Source organism: Gadus chalcogrammus, chromosome 16 (genome assembly GCF_026213295.1).
Source record: "Gadus chalcogrammus isolate NIFS_2021 chromosome 16, NIFS_Gcha_1.0, whole genome shotgun sequence".
NCBI lineage: Eukaryota > Metazoa > Chordata > Actinopteri > Gadiformes > Gadidae > Gadus > Gadus chalcogrammus.
The window spans coordinates 2,294,976-2,311,704 of NC_079427.1; the positions used below are offsets into that span (position 1 = coordinate 2,294,976).

The 16,729-nt window shown below is 42.7% G+C and overlaps 1 protein-coding gene across 1 annotated transcript in view; it reads left to right on the forward strand.

The window, feature by feature from the left end:
* Positions 1 to 2,242: 2,242 nt before the first annotated feature.
* LOC130405767 (uncharacterized) overlaps positions 2,243 to 16,729 on the forward strand; it is a 198,073-nt gene continuing 183,586 nt past the window's right edge. Inside the window, exons 1-2 of the mRNA XM_056610963.1 lie at positions 2,243 to 2,598; positions 10,966 to 11,235. Coding sequence (XP_056466938.1) covers positions 2,592 to 2,598; positions 10,966 to 11,235 — 277 coding nt within the window. The 5' untranslated portion in view covers positions 2,243 to 2,591. The remainder of the gene's footprint in view (positions 2,599 to 10,965; positions 11,236 to 16,729) is intronic.

Here is a 16,729-nt window from a genome sequence, read left to right on the forward strand (position 1 = left end):
AAATGGTATAGAATATCGATCATTTTCCAGGAATAGTGTTGAAGTTAGAAAATCCAGTATCGTGACTGACAACCCTACTAGAAACGCAATTGTGATTGTTAGAGCTACAAGAAACTTGAAAGTTAAAAAATACATATCTTTGCTACTACCTCTGACATTTAGTTAAGTACATTTGCATCAAATCATGCAGGTCTACATATAACTTGGCGATAGCTTTAATAGGTTGCAACGGTGGACTGAAATCACTTCATGGCACGATGTGACCGCTCGATAAATAAGTAAACAGAGAAGTTTGTAATTTTTTAAACACAACATGTGTGGAAGCTAACATTCAGCTTCAGTCTGAGCTAGGATGATTTTTCTGAGCACCCCCCAAAACCAGGCCGGGTGCCTGGCAAAAAGAGGGCCGTTCACGATTCTGATTATAATTTGGGCAAGTGAACATTACATTCGGGCAAGTTGAACCTGACCTGTACTTGCCCGATGGGCAAGTGCTTTTGAAACCTTAGTGTCAACCCCTGCATGTTCTCAGCAGTGTGCCTCTCTGGCATTGAGCGGGTCTGGAGGATCGCACTCTGCAGAACCCAGTCGCTGAAAAAGTGAACGGTCACCGTCACGTACGACTCAGTCGTCAAAGCTATCCAGGCATCAGTGGTGATAGCAACTTTGTCAGCTGAGGACAGGATCTCGCGGAGGGAGGCTGCTGTTTCGCGGTACATTTTCTCCAGCCTCACAGTCATCGTTTGGCGACATGGCACTGTGTAGGTTGGCTCGAGAAATTAAATCAGATTGCGTAACCCAGTCCCCTCTACTACGCTCATGGGCAGCATATCTCCGGCTATCATCTTAGCTAGCAACCCGCTGATTCTTTCAGCCCGGCGGCTATCACAGGATCTCACCGTAAAGTTTGCGATGCTGCCTTGCTGGCTGGAAGGCTTGGGATGCCTCCTTGCCAGGTGATTCAACATCACGGTTGTGGACGAATGGTACGCAAACTTCATGAGGCATAATTTACACTGAACTGTTCTGTCATCAATCTTCATGAAACTATCCCACACCGGACTTTTAAGTGAAGATGCCATTGTCATGAAAGGACAAAGGAAGAGATCGCTCTTGGGAGACATAGCGGTGTAGCAGAACAGAAGTGACCGTTAGAAAAACAACACTGCTATGTCTCCCATTTGAAAAAAAAAAAAGGATTTATTGTATTTTGATAATTTCTAATTGGTTATTTTGAAAGCAGAAATGGGTTACAATGTTTTGTAAAGGACATTGAAGCAGTTCGTATGGAAAAAAAACAAAAAAAAAACAAGAAAACGATTCATCGATTTCTATTTTTAGAGTCGTTTAGAGCACGAGTCGAGAATCGACCGTTGAGTCGACACATTCTTCACATCCCTAGTTGAAACGGACACTGCAACTGCAATACTGAGATGGTTAGTGTTTACACCTACCATCCCGTGGACCTTTGTTTACAAACAAAGGTCCACGTGAGAGGGGACTGTTGATTTTCAAGTTAGGAGTCATATTTCAGTGGTGTTGTGTCAATGCTTTATTATTTTTGTGTGGTGTGGATTGCCTGGGCATTCCGTGCTAAGTTGAGTGCAACGTTTTAATGACAGACTCCCCACAATGACAGTGCGCATTTACGATGCAATCTCGCGGCTATGCCGCAACACGGTATTACATGAAAATACGTACGGTTGACATTCGTGGCCTTTTCATATCGCGATATACCGTTTTACGGTATATCGTTACATCTCCACTCCCGACACACCGGGATGATGTCGCCTCACGTGGCTGGCCATGCTTGAGGTGTTGTCGTGGTCGTAGGTTATTCTGGTGCCACAGTGCCGACACACCGTGGCCGTTTTGTCCACTGCCCTTATTCCGTTTTCATTAAAGTGCACAGGGAAGCCACAGTGCTCCCATACAACAGATTTAAATGATGCAGGAGGCCTCTCCCAACTCCTCCACCCCGCCACTCGCCATGCTGCCACGCTTAATGTTCAGTAGCCTAATTAAGCATACGCCGATCATTCGAACGTGAACGGGCAACTATTATTTGTCAGCTGACCCACGGATCACGTGCGTCCCGCCCCGTGAGGGTTGATCAATACGGATCACGGGAAATCCGTGATCCGTTGCACCACTAAACTGCGCCCTCTATTGGATAGTGGTGGCTATATGCTGGATTTTTGCGTTCCTTTCTCAGTTTGCGTTGGATTGAGAGAGGTACGTGTCCACAGCAGTGCAATGTGAATGGAACTTTTGGAATACTATTAGTGCTCGTTTTGCATTCCACTGGATTGAGAGAGGCTGGTTCATTTTGAATCTTTGCTCTCATTGAACTTGTACAGCCTACAGAATAAAGTGCCATAAAAGAACATCAGCGACCTGTCTCTACCAGTGCAGGCGTGCAGATGTGAGCAGTTGAGAGTTGCAGGCAAAGCACAGAGACAAAGACACACAGGGGTGGGGCCGACACAGTGGGAGAACACACAGCACCACAACTGTGGCAACAACAGGAAGTCTGTTAAAGAAAAAAGCTGTTTCATATTGGTCGACTTTGCCAACGTTGACACAAGACTATGGAAGGTAAGCCATCTTTTAATGCGCATATACTATCATACAGTAGCCTAATAAGGCTAAAAATGTTACAAACTTCAAGATAGTTTCATGACATTTTTAGCCTTATTAGGCTACTGTACGATATTATATGCGCATTGGTTTCATGAGAATTGAATCTGATCAGTGTCGTCTGGGTTTTGGCGGTTTTACCTGTTCATAGGCGTTATGGCCTGTGATTGTTACATGATTCTTATCTAATTGTTTTCTTTTTAGAAACATTACAGCATAAATCCAGCGATTTATCTCTCCTTGCCAAAGCTGGTTTGAATGTTTCCTCATCGTCAGATGTTTCTAGTCTCATACATTCTCTAAATGGGTGGTTCAATAAAATATGAATTTCTGCAGCGCAACCAGCAAGTTTTTTTTAAAACTTCACCGTGCCTCGCTGTAAATTTAAATTGGCATCTTCTAAACCCGTGCTCTTGCTTACTCATTTCCTTCACGGTCAGCGTTGCAAGATTGGGCGGGTACATACAATTTGGGCTGGTTTTGAAAAAAACTGGCGGTATTATTATAATTATTTTAACAAACACCAATCAATGCCAATATACGTGAGGTTGAGTTGACGTTTCGATTTAACCCAGTAACGGTAGTATTAGGGGTGGCAGATGGACACCCATCCAATAGTAATTAGGGCTGAGGTAGGGCCACAGACTTGTCACTCAAACCCCTTGGGAGATGTGATCCATAATGTACTAGTGTAGCCGGCGTTGACTGTACATGATTCTCCGGTTGATGTTATTTCAGTTAAGTTGATTTCAAGTTGAAGTTCTACTCCCATGTCAGCTAATTTAATGCCCAGTTTGAGTTTTTTTTTTATTTCAGCTCATTAACCAAACTTACATTTTGTGTGTGTGTGTGTGTGTGTGTGTGTGTGTGATGTATTTGCCACTCATCTTTTTTACCAGCCACTCATCTTTTTTACCAGCCACTTTTTAATGCGCTATATTTTTTTTCTATTTTTTAATATATGCGTACGTTTTAAACAATATAATAGTAACAATAGATAAGAAAAGTGTTTTTCATACACATCATTTTTTCCATCAAAAGTGATTCTTACTGTAAGTAGGTGCTACCAAGGAACTGAGTTGAAAATGTTACACTCTTACCGCATATGATAAACAATACACAGGTATCTGCCATGTTAATGTCAAAGGTGTAACGATGACAAGTTTGGGGATAATGCATCTATACAAAGTATTTTCAATAAAAAACAAATTGACATGTTAGCAATAAAACAACATGCATGGCTACACCATCATAAGTCAATCTAATTAGTGCCTGAATACAAATTTGTCCACAGACATGGTAACTAACGTATGATAGTAAGCATTATTGGCCCTTAACACTAATGTTCAGAAAAAACACTGCCTCAAAAGGCTATTGGCTTAAGCAATACAAGTAGAGGCATATACTTGAACTTTATACCCTGAACTTTTAAACGTTGCAAACGTGAAAAAACATAATTATATATTTATGTGGCATTCAGTCCAATGCTGGAAATATATCTGTGGCCTTCAGTAGGCCAATGCTGTGATAAAATATGTAAAGTTTGACCGTGTTTCTTTAAGTGTTTCTTTCTGTTCAATAGATAGAACGTTATCAATCCCCTGTGGGAGAAATTTGTTAATGTTTGTCCCTATAAAACAATCATAAAAAAAAATAAAAAAATAAACGACGGTAACTGCGTAAATCAATCCATCCAATCTGAAGGCTCTACTTAACCACGCCCCCTACTCACTTCCACCAATGCAAAGCGAACAGAACTGAGTAGGGGAGGGCGTAGCCTAACTAGTTTGTGAACGACCCAAAGAAACGCAACGCAAATCCAATGAGAATATGTATGAGGCTTTAATAAAATCCCATTTGATTCCTACCTGTAACACTGTTTCCTGGTAATTTCTCTGCATGAGAAATACGAAGTGTGGCGTGTGAGCGTGTGCACGGGTTGAATTGCGTGTGTCAAACGCCGAATGCGTGTGACTTGAGAGCCCTGTTACAGATATTATCCCGGACAGTCGCAGTTCAGTAAAAGAGGCGTAGAAGAAGAAGGGGGCCGGATGTTGACAGTAATGGTTGTGGAACTGCACAGCGCCGTATAACGAATGTATTAAATATGCAAATTTGATCGGACCTTACTGGAAAGTATTACCCGACACAGTGGCGGGTGAAGTGACACAATTCACCCGCCATCATACAAATCCACCCGCAAATGGCGGGTGGCGGGTGTTAATTTCCATCCCTGGTGTGTGTGTGTGTGTGTGTGTGTGTGTGTGTGTGTGTGTGTGTGTGTGTGTGTGTGTGTGTGTGTGTGTGTGTGTGTGTGTGTGTGTGTGTGTGTGGTGCTAATGTGACAGGATACCTTTTTTTAGGTTTTTTGTAGGTTTAGAGCCAGTGTTCGAAATACCCGTCAATATTCGGGGGTCCCCATCCCCGGATTGTTGCGCAATACCGATCTAAATCTTCTCAATATGCAGTTGACCTATAGCACTACAATATTTCATGGATGCAAGCAATCGTCTATAGCCTACATGACAACAAAAAAAATTGATAATCCGATATGCTAAAGTAGCCTATTCGTAAAGGAACACATTAGCCAATGCAGCCTCCTATGTCCAATATGGCGAGCAATCAACAACTGAATAAATGCCAGGTATAGCCTATCGGAGACTGGCACGCGATCGGTGCACTTGCAAATGAAAACCTGCAGTATGACCAATCGTTTGACATTATTTAACCATCCATCTGCACCAAATACGATCAGACAAATACATCATTGAACACATACACAAAGCACATTTGTCCAACGACGGCGGATGCTGACAACATTTAAGACAACAAGCCAAACATCACCACGGCAGGTGCGCTCTCTCTCTCGCGCTCTCTTTCGCACGCACGTAAACTATCACTCCAACTTCTGCTTCTTCTTAAGGCCACAACCGACCACAAAGCCTTCATAAGTATGCCGAAGCCGGAAAGGACATGCACGCGCACAGTAGCACGCACTCATCTAATGCACAGTGCACCCTATATGTCCCAGTTCTATCATCACAGTTCAGTCACTGCAAAGATTTAAAAGATAGCCTCTTACCTTAAGTTAGAATAGACCCAAAGTGTGTGAGTGATACACTCTGGTTAGCTTTCGCTTGCTAGACGTTTTTAGTATGACTTTGCAACATTATGTCTTTCTTCTGTTTGACGAACATGTTTAATTTGCATACGCCCACAAGGCTGGCTGGCTCCACTGGCTGGCTCCACACACAAAATAACATATTTGTGAATGCATGTTTTGAATTCTGAATACTGGTCATGGTGAGCATAAAAACATTTAAGTGGCCATTAGTGACAATAAAATAAAATACATGGGTTTTTTTGACAAAATTTGAGTCCCCCATCAAATTATGATTTTGAGGCTTTCAGGGGGTGTCATCGATAAAACGGAGGGGTCGAGATTTTGGTTGAGTGGTCCATCATCTCGATAGGTGACTGTGTGGATTGTCTTAGTCTTTTTCACAGACAGGAGACAATGAAACCCGCTCCGCCGGGCAATTTGATAAATGGCATGATACTTGACAAACATGATACATGGTACAGTTTTGATATATTTGTCAAGTTTTCAAGCTAGTGATGTTATGGTTTGCGTCGAGGCATCGGGGTGTGTGTCGAGGAGGCTACGTCGGCTCCTCCCCCAGTGAAGCTCCGTATCGAGTAGGATTCACATAGGCGAAATGACGATGTGTGTGACCGTCGAGGCTTCATCTCGGGCTTTTCCACGATATGGGTTCTTAATTTGCACATCATTTACAAAAAGAAGACTACCCAGTTCCAAGATCACTTTGATGGCTATAATGAATTAATCACACTCATTCTCAGTCATCATGCAGTGTGATACCACTTTAATCCATTAATCACTTCAAGTATTACAGTATTGTTACAATTATTAGTAGGCCTACTGTAGTTGATAAGTCTATTTTGGCCGGGAGGACTACTTCAAATCTTTGCCAAATGATTTATTTTCTACCATGAGCTCCGGAGATATTTATGAATAGCACGCTCACACACACTCTGAAATGACTTTAATTCTCAAATAGTTTGATGTTGTATCAGCACCTAAAGCAAACATCACATTATGGGTTGGGTTCACTGGAAACTCTTTTTCTTTCATCACAATTTCAATCACCAATAGGTGTCCCTAGCATACTTATTTGAAGCTTTGAGGTCGAACCACTTTGGTGGTTAATCGAGAAGAACCCTTCCAACATTTTCATGCAATTATTCAATAATAAACACACATTTCACATAGATCATTTTGAAAAAAAAGAAGAATTGAATAATAATTTCATCATCACGTAAATCTTTTTATTATTATTTATTTTTATTTTTTAAATCACGAGGAGGTGTTGCCTTCGTTGCCTCCTCTAAGGAACCGCCCCTGAATAACAGTCGGCCTCATTATACACTGGCAGGCAGCATGCTGCTCACCTTCATCAACCTCAGCACTGGCAACTGGAAAAAAGACAAAGCAGAAGGGAGGGTGAGAGGGAGAAGCCTGGAGGTGTGTAGCATACCATGGGCCACATGCATGCTGGGGCGTGTGTGTGTGTGTGTGTGTGTGTGTGTGTGTGTGTGTGTGTGTGTGTGTGTGTGAGAGAGAGAGAGAGAGAGAGAGAGAGAGAGAGAGAGAGAGAGAGAGAGAGAGAGAGAGAGAGAGAGAGAGAGAGAGAGAGAGAGAGAGAGAGAGAGAGAGAGAGAGAGAGAGAGAGAGAGAGAGAGAGAGAGAGAGAGAGAGAGAGAGAGAATACAGGATTTGTCATGCACTGCACAGCATTCACTGTATCTGGCCATTGAGTGTGTGTGTGTAGCAGGAATGGAAATTAACACCCGCCACACGCCATTTGCGGGTGGATTTGTATGGTGGCGGGTGAATCGTGTCACTTCACCCGCCACTGTGTCGGGTAATACTTTCCAATCAGGTCCGATCCAAATTTGCATATTTAATACATTCGTTATACGGCGCTGCACGGTTCCACAACCATTACTGTCAACGTCCGGCCCCCTTCTTCTACGCCTCTTTTGCTGAATTGCGACTGTCAGAATCCGGGATAATATATCGGTAACAGGGCTCTCAAGTCTCTCGCATTCGGCGTGAGACACACAAAATTCAACCCATGCACACGCTCACACGCCACACTTCGCATTTCTCAAACAGAGAAATTACCAGGATAGCGCCCAAAAATTTGGGCCGTTATTTGACAGTGTTACAGGTAGGGATCAAATCGGTTTCCCATACGTAGGGTAACCAGACGTCCTCTTTTGCCCGGACATGCCCTCTTTTTGAGACACTTTTAAAAAATGTGTGGCGGAAATTCAAAATCGTCCGGGATTTTATTAAAGCCTCATACATGTTTACATTGAATATGCATTGCGTTTCTCTGGGTCGTTCACAAACTAGTTAGGCTACGCCCTCCCCTACTCAGTTCTGTTCGCTTTGCATTGGTGGAAGTGAGTAGGGGGAGTGGTTAAGTTGAGCCTTTGGATTGGACGGCTTGACTTAAACAGTTACCGTTGTGTTTTGTATTTATTATTTTACCATTATTGTTTTATGGGGAAACATTAACAAATTTCTCCTAGAGGGGATTGATAAAGTTCTATCTATTGAACAGAAAGAAACACTTGGTACTTTACTCACTTTACCACAGCATTGGTCTACTGAATGCCACAGATATATTTTCAGCATTGGACTGAATGCCACACAAATATATCATTACGATTTTGGAGTTTGCAACGTTTAAAAGTTCAGAGTATAAAGTTCAAGTATATGCCTCTACTTGTATTGCTTCAGCCAATAGCCTTTTGAGGCAGTGTTTTTTTCTGAATATTAGTGTTAAGAGCCAATTATGCTTACTATCATACATTTGTTACTTATAGTAACTTTTCTTATCTAGTGTTACTATTATATTGTTTAAAATGTACGCATATATTAAAAAAATATATAGCGTATAAAAAGTGGCTGGTAAAAAAGATGAATGGCTGGTAGATTTTTAAATCTACCTGCCACAGTGGCTGGTGGGCAAAAAAGTTAATTTCCATCTCTGGTGTGTAGGAAATGTTACACTCCAATAAACTATTGTTAACATGAATACATTTAACAGTATTTCTCTAGTATGGTGCTGTAGCACGATCTTGTATCATGTATTTTGCTTCTACTTAATAGTCATGTTATGTACAATAACCCAACTGGACTCAACCTACATTAATATATGTAACATATTTATCATGTATCATGATACATGATGCTCAACCTTGAGCCTATTTTCCCACCATTTTGGGATTAATTAAATGCGGACAGCGATGCTCATGGGAAATATACTTATAAACTCTTTATTTTCCAAGTGTTTATGTGGTATATCAACTCCCATTCGGCATGGCTATAAATGCACTTTTTAAATCTATAAATCACAAAATCTATAAATTTATAAATTTTTGCAGACAAATATTAGTATACAATAATCTGCTTCAAGTATATTAGAAGACCTTTGTGGAGATTCTAAGAGCATTGCTGTGCTCGGTTCTACAACAGGTAGGGGTACCTCCCTTCCTACTGTAGACCATCTCTGTTGTGCAGAACAATATGCAGGGAACGCGAGTCCACTCGATACAGACAGACTACTGAACGCAGCCAGAATAGACTTATATCACAATAGGCCTATGGTTATTAATTAAACATTGTATTATAAATATACCTAAATATAAGTAACCCCCTGTATAGTGTTATGGAATAGTCACAAAACAGTTCAGTGTAAAAGTGAGTGAACACCTGATATCACCTGATATATGAACTCACATTTAGTAACGTTCTCTGCCTTGCCCGCCCAGAGAATTTTGCCCGCCAATGAGACACGACCGTGCGAGCGCCACATGTGTGTGTGTGTCATTACACACACTGTAACACAAGTCTTAGCTGTCGGTTCTTTGACGTCTCTTGTATTTCCACAACAAGACTGTAGTGGGGGTTATCTCAGCCATGGTTGAGAAGGAATTGGGGGAAAGAAACTTTGACTCCCTGAAGTACATGAACTGCGACATGCCGCCGGTTGCGGCGAGGCAACACCACCCGGCAGCCGGCAGCAGGCAGCGCGCTGTTCAGTCGACTTCAGATTGATGTGGAAGTGGAGGAACCAGAGACGTCGGAGAACCCGACAAAGTCGTTTGTGATTCATGATATCGTCTGGAGGCGCACACAGCTTTTGGCCATGATAATATGCATTATATGATATAGATATCTATGTATTATATGATATTATTTAGATATAGTGCTCCAGGACTGTAACGCAAGTGTTGTACACTTCCTTGTTATTTGGATAACCGTTCTGCTTTTGGTGTTATGGCGCATAACACGTCAGACTCTCGTCTCTGGTATTTCTACAACAAGACTCGTAGTGGGGGTTATCTCAGCCATGGTTGAGAATGAATTGGGGGAAAGGGACTTTGGCTTTGACTCCCTCAAAAACATGAACCACGACATGGAGGAGAAAAGGATTGTTGGCCGCGAATGTCACCTGCTTGAGCCCCGCTTCCCGCCGCCGAGGGCCCACCGCCTCTGCGCTGCAGGAGGCGGAGGTGCCTAAGCGCTGCCCGGCAACAATCCCTTTCTCCTCCATGTCGCGGTTCAGTCTACTTCAGATTGATGTGGACGTGGAAGAACCAGGAACGTCGGAGAACCCAGCGGGCGTTTGAGATTCAGAATATCGACTCACACAGCTTTTGGCCGTGATAATATATATTATATGATATAGATATCTATGCATAATATGATATTATTTACATTGAGAGCTCCAGGACTCCCATGTGTTCTAGATTAGAATATTTACAGAACACGGCTAAAGGCTGTGTGCGCCTCGACATTGCGATACATCCACTGTAAACAGAGCGCATGGTACCGTGGCTGCAAGCTGCTCAGGGCCACACCCCCACCCTCCTCCTTGACCCGCCTCGCTCCTCCTCATTTGCATTATAGCTACGGACACCAAAACAGCGCATTTGGGGGAAGCTCAATGTGCGACTCGCTCGGAGTGGCTGTAACTCTGCACAACGGCTGAATTTCAGGAACGTATTTGAATACTGTGTTAGTGGCCCTCTAATACCTACGTGAAAGCATCCATAAAATAGCATGTCATTGGACCTTTAATGTAGGCTGTGAATTAAGATGAACACAGAAGCTTAGGTAAAGTTGGGAAATTCGTTTTTTGTGGCATCTTGTACCAACACTACCACCACAAGTGGTAATCTAAGAAAAGTTGTAACGTTTTGTTTTTCTCTTGATTTGTCTTTCAGAACTTGGAAGGATTCGCTCTAAATTAGTCGACATGTTGTTGGACCCAGATGTCATCAATCTCCTGCATTTCCTTCGGGAGATGAATGTGTTGAATGACGAGGAGAAGGAGACTGTAGAGGGGTGGATGACAAGTGAAGGCAAAGCACGTTGTCTCATTGATACGGTGATGGAGAAAGGGGTGAAAGCAAGTAGCGTGATGGTTGATTATCTGACGGAGAAACACCCTGAACTATGCTCAACCCTGGGTCTGACCCCAACTGCTCAGATCAGTGAGTTTAACATGTTTTTAAAGTTCCCTTAACATGTGTAAAGTTTTTTGTCCATAACTAATTTGCTGAAGTTTCAGCGTCAATCAAAGTAATTGCTGTTAAGCAACAGCAATTACTTTGATGGCACCACTGCAGGGGCCAAGAATCACATATAAACTGCATATTTTAAGTGTGCGTGTCTGTGTGTCTGTGTGTCTGTGTGTGTGTGTGTGTGTGCAAGCGGGATTCGCTTGAAAAGGCGGTCGCCTTGGTCGGCGATGTGCGGGCTGCGAATACCTCGGGGGCTGCTTGCAGTCCTAGTTATTATTATTATTACTATTATTAATATTAACGCAGGGAGCGAGGGAGCAAAGAGGGAGAGGGCGGTTCTTTGTTGTTTAGTTTAATAACCTTGCTCTCTTCTGCTCTTTCTACTCTCTCTTTAGAACTGTCAATCTAATAATAGATGGTATTTAAGATTAATCGACACCAACAATGCATTCTGATACCAAAATCTTAAATATTGTCCATTATTTGTACTTAATGTAATCTGTAAATTAAGATGAACACACAGAAGCTTATGGGTAAAGTTGAGAAATTCGTTTGATTTGGCATCTTCAACCAACACTACAACAACAGGTGGTAATTTGAGAATAGTTGTAACGTTGTGCTTTAATACCATTTTCCATTTTCTTATAATTGACATTTCTCTGGGCCAATCGGAATCTTGTAGCACACAGCGCCAACTGAGCTCGCCATTGGATGAGATGGTCGCCTGGCTACCGCGCATGCGCATGCATGCGGCCAAACAAAGCAAGAGAGCTTGCGAAACACTCGTCCAGAGGGGTGTTCCACGAACGGAGGTTTAACAAACACTGAGTTAACGCTGAACTCTAGGTTGATTGACCCTGTGCCGACCAACCCAGAGTTTTCGGTTCCACAGCAGCGGTTATGCATTAGTTCAATCAACTCAGGGTTGGTTAACAGTAGGGCTGGGGGTAAACGATTATTTATTAAACGATTAATCGGGCGATTATTTCATCGATTAGTCGACTAATCTAATGAATAATTGGATGGTTATCTATTTCTGTTGCTCGATTAATAAAAACCACAATGTATCTCAAATAAATACCAAAAAATTCTTAATAATATACTTTATTTAACAACAGTTTTGCACAGCAAAAAACCTTCTGCTTTACACAAAATAAAATAAATAAAATAGTTTCACTGTTATACAAAATGAAAGGCCAGCCGTGCTCAAATCTGCCAGTGTGAGTGTGGCCAGTCTGGCCAGGCCGGGCCAATTTGGCCACTTGGGAGAGGTGTGCTGCTACGGTACGGGCCGCTACAGTACAGATGCTAATGAGCCGACACGCGCAGTCGCGCAAACGCACGGCTACGCAACCTGAGCTGGATCACGTATAGTCCATGCGACGACCACAGACATAATAAAGGCGACGAGCCTTCTTTCTCATTAAACGGTAAACATATATCCAAATAAGCAACAGACTCAGCAAAGTGTGGACTGTGTTCTCTGTGTTGTTGTCCATTGTCCTCCGTCAAATCGTTGACGGAGAAATCTGTCGTCGACGAATTTCTGACGCCGACGCGTCGACATCATCGACGCGTCGCTACAGCTCTAGTTAACACAGGGTTTGTGCGCGTCCACGCCAAACCTAAAAAGACGTGATGTATGGATCATGGAAACCCCGATCGAAATGGCGAAACGGGCCGCTTATTTCAATGAAATGGAACTTCAGGTTCTCCTGGAGAGCTATGATGAGGAGAAGGACATTATCACAAGAAAAGGGAACGCTAAAGCCTCTGCAACCCGGAGAACCAAAGCCGTAAATGCGTTAGTTACACGTCAAAAGCATGATCCTTAATATTTGAGCCATGAATATATAAATATCCCAGTTAAGCATTCTTAAAGATCCTACCACATAACCCTTTTCTTCTAAAGAAATATGTACTCCGATGGCTTCCAAGCGGTCAGCGGATCAAGTATAAAAATGAAGTATAAAAAAAATACAAACTAGTAATCTTTTCCCACCATCGTATTGGTATAAATTTAAATAGGCCATTTTTTAAAGCCAATCGTGAAAAGGCCGACAGTCGGGAGACTGGATCTGGCCCTCAAATTGTCTTGACCCCGGTGGAGGAGCTGTTAATAAACATAAATTCAGGGCGCCCTGGCATGGAGGGGGTACCTGGAGGTACCTACCTCCTCAGAGAGTCAGGGGCCATACCCTACTGGTGGAATGTAGGTTTTTGTGTTTTCTTGTATTTGAGATTATTTTTGCCTTCGAAGTAACACATGCAAACCATGTGCTTGCCACAGCGCATACTATTCCAAAGGTTTCTTTTTTTGGTAACTGGGTAGAAAACCTAAAAGTGACAATTCATCAACTTCACAGATCAAGATGGATTAGTGCGTGTAACGATCAAACATTCTCCAGTGGATGCAAGTCCGTTAGGACTATTTTATACTTTGTGTTGGAAGTGCCTCTCGGCATAGTACTCAGACAATATTGATCTTTGTATGATAGGAGGCCGATACAAATCTTGGATGGGTAATCTGAAAGGATTGAGATGTGCTCAGCATCTCCAACATTATAGCCTAGATAAAACTACCATTTGCAAAAAACGGAGGGCTACGCAAATAGTCTGGAGTGAACTGAGGCCAGGTCCTCGATTGGTAGTGTTGGCTATGTAAGGCTATTTAAATATATTAAAGATTTGCGGGTGAATCTATAGACCTATCTCTCCACTCCAGCAAAAAGTCATTTGATATGCCAAGATGTCGAGCCGTGGTCTTATCAATCGCTCCCGATGGATTGCACGTATAATTTGGGCTCCGATATCAGCAGTACTCTCATCAAAAGAGCATGCCATTGTGAACACATGAAATCTGCGGTGAACGCGGGTTTAAATACCCAAAACCGGGTTATGTTTCAAACTTAACCTGCGCAAAACCTGCTCCGACCAGGTTTGATTCAGAGCATATGTTTCTGTAGCAACTAACATAACGTGATCCTTTTGGAACGGAAAACCTAGGGTTACAGCCAGAGTTGTTCCGATTCCGATACCAGTATCGGAAATGTCTCCGATACTGCCGAAAATGCTGGTATCGGTATCGGCGAGTACTGGAGTCCAGGCACCTCCGATACCACGTAATTTATTAAAATAGAAAGCTATTTACTGGTTAGCTCCGTTAGCGCTGACACAGTTCTTCTTCGCGGCTCTTAAAACAGTTGCGCTGTGCTGCCATCTGCAGCCTACTGTTTTAGAGGGGCGAAGAAGAATTGATCACCTGTCAATCAAGGAGCTAGCGTTATCATGTCGGCGGTGTGGCAATATTTCACGCTGGATGCTCCCACCAGCAAGACTGCGACATGCAACGTATGCCGTGAAAAGATTTCCAGGGGTGGCACGAGTGTTGCTAATTTCAACACTAGCAACTTAATAAAACACTTGAAGACGCGTCACGCTAAAGAGCACGACGAGGGGGTGGGACCCACTGACGCTACAGACCTATTAGAGCAGTGCCAGTGGGTGGGACTTCACCAGCAGAAACTAACATCCACAGCGTCTGAAGCTAAGATAACAGAGGCTGTTGATAAAACTGAAGTACATTGGCGGAGGGTACTGGATCTGACATAGAAGATGGCTCCATGCAAAAGTTCACCATTTCGAAAGAAATACAAACGAGGACTACCGTATTTTCCGTACTATAAGGCACACCGGATTATAAGGCGCACCTTTAATGAATGGCCTATTTTAGAACTGTTTTCATATATAGGGCGCACCGGATTATTAGGCGCATAGCATAGACAAGACCGAGCTGTGCTATAGAGAATGTCAACAAAACAGTCAGATAAAGTCAAACTTTATTAAGCGTTCTGACAACTCCGGTCACTCCCATGGTAACGATGTTCAAACGTTAATGTGCATATTAACAATATCTGATCAATATCTCTTAACAATAAGCTCACCTTTTCAGTTCATTCCCCGTCTACGAATTCCTCGAATTCTTGTGTGTGCGAATTGAACAGTTGGGCGAGTAGGCTACGGCATCCAACATGCCCGGATTCCTCTCGTCATTATCCGAGTCATTGTCGCTGTTGTTGCCTGGCAGTTCAGTGATTATTCCTGCCTTCGTGAAAGCTTGGACCACAGTGGAGACTGTTATATCAGCCCAGGCATCCACGATCCATTGGCAGATAGTGGCGTAAATCTCCCCGTCTTGGTGACGTGTATTCGCCTTCTTGGCCCCGTCCACACGAAGCCGATTTTTTGGGTGAAACCGCATAAAAAAAACGCTTTTGGTGGACACGGCCTACGGCCACACCAAACGCGTGTAACGTGCCTAACTTGTCGCTTGATCATTGTGTGTCACAAAAATTGGTTCAACGCGCCAAGGCGCCTGTGGCTGCGCTGGATTTAGGAGTCCGAGGTAGGAAACCCAAACGCCGCCATGTTTGGGTGCATGATAGAGTTTAAGCAACAGATTAGATCAGGTTAGATTAAATAATCTCGGATATAAATAACAATAATATAGTCCGCCAAGACGTTGAGGTTGCTTAGCAACCAGAGACGCTGTCCATGCAAGTGAATGGAGCGTTCCCTCTTCGTCATAACTATCAAAAAAAACATCCTTCAAATTCAACGAGCGAACATTATGAAATTAAAATGCACATTTCTCGCTAAAAATGTTTACATAAACGCATTTAATGGCGTAACTATGTTACTATTTCCACCCAGAATAAGGAAAGATGACGGCCGTATGCTTCTGTGCAAGCGTCACTACTCTAGTGACGTCGGTTCAAGCTCCACGCTGATTTGTTCCATTAGTAGATGGAACAAGGAGGTGTCCGATAGGCGGAGATGATCAGCGGGAGTGGCCGCCAGCGAAGCTGTGCATGGTGGGAGTTGTTGTCTTCAATCCACAAGCGCCAAAAAGTCACTTTCTGCCTTTTCTCGGTCAAGACGGCACCAAATTAGAATTTTATTTATTATTCGACTACATATAGGACCCAATTTCAATACATATTCATGTCTGCACCGGTGAAATGCTCCTTTAAAGATATTGTGGCTACACTTTATTATTTTTTTAAAATAACTATTATTTAAGTTGCTGTTGCACTACTGTTTTTTATACTGTTCTATTTAAAAATAAATGGCTTTAATTTGCCTTATTCATTCATTCATTTACAAAGGGTTTAACCTGACCCAGGCCTTACCACAATGATAATCATATCACAGTCATTTTTGTAACATACTGGTATCGGTACTCGGTATCGGCCGATACCCACAGCATAAGTATCGGAATCGGTATCGGGAGGGAAAAAATGGTATCGGAACATCTCTAGTTACAGCAAACCCTGGGTTAACTTATGTTATAAAACCGGCTTTGTGGAACACCCCACAGGCTAAGAGACAAAAAAATGATTTTGTGACAGTTAATTGAGATTAAAATATTTTTATAAGCCTCAAGGATGTTTTGACATTGATA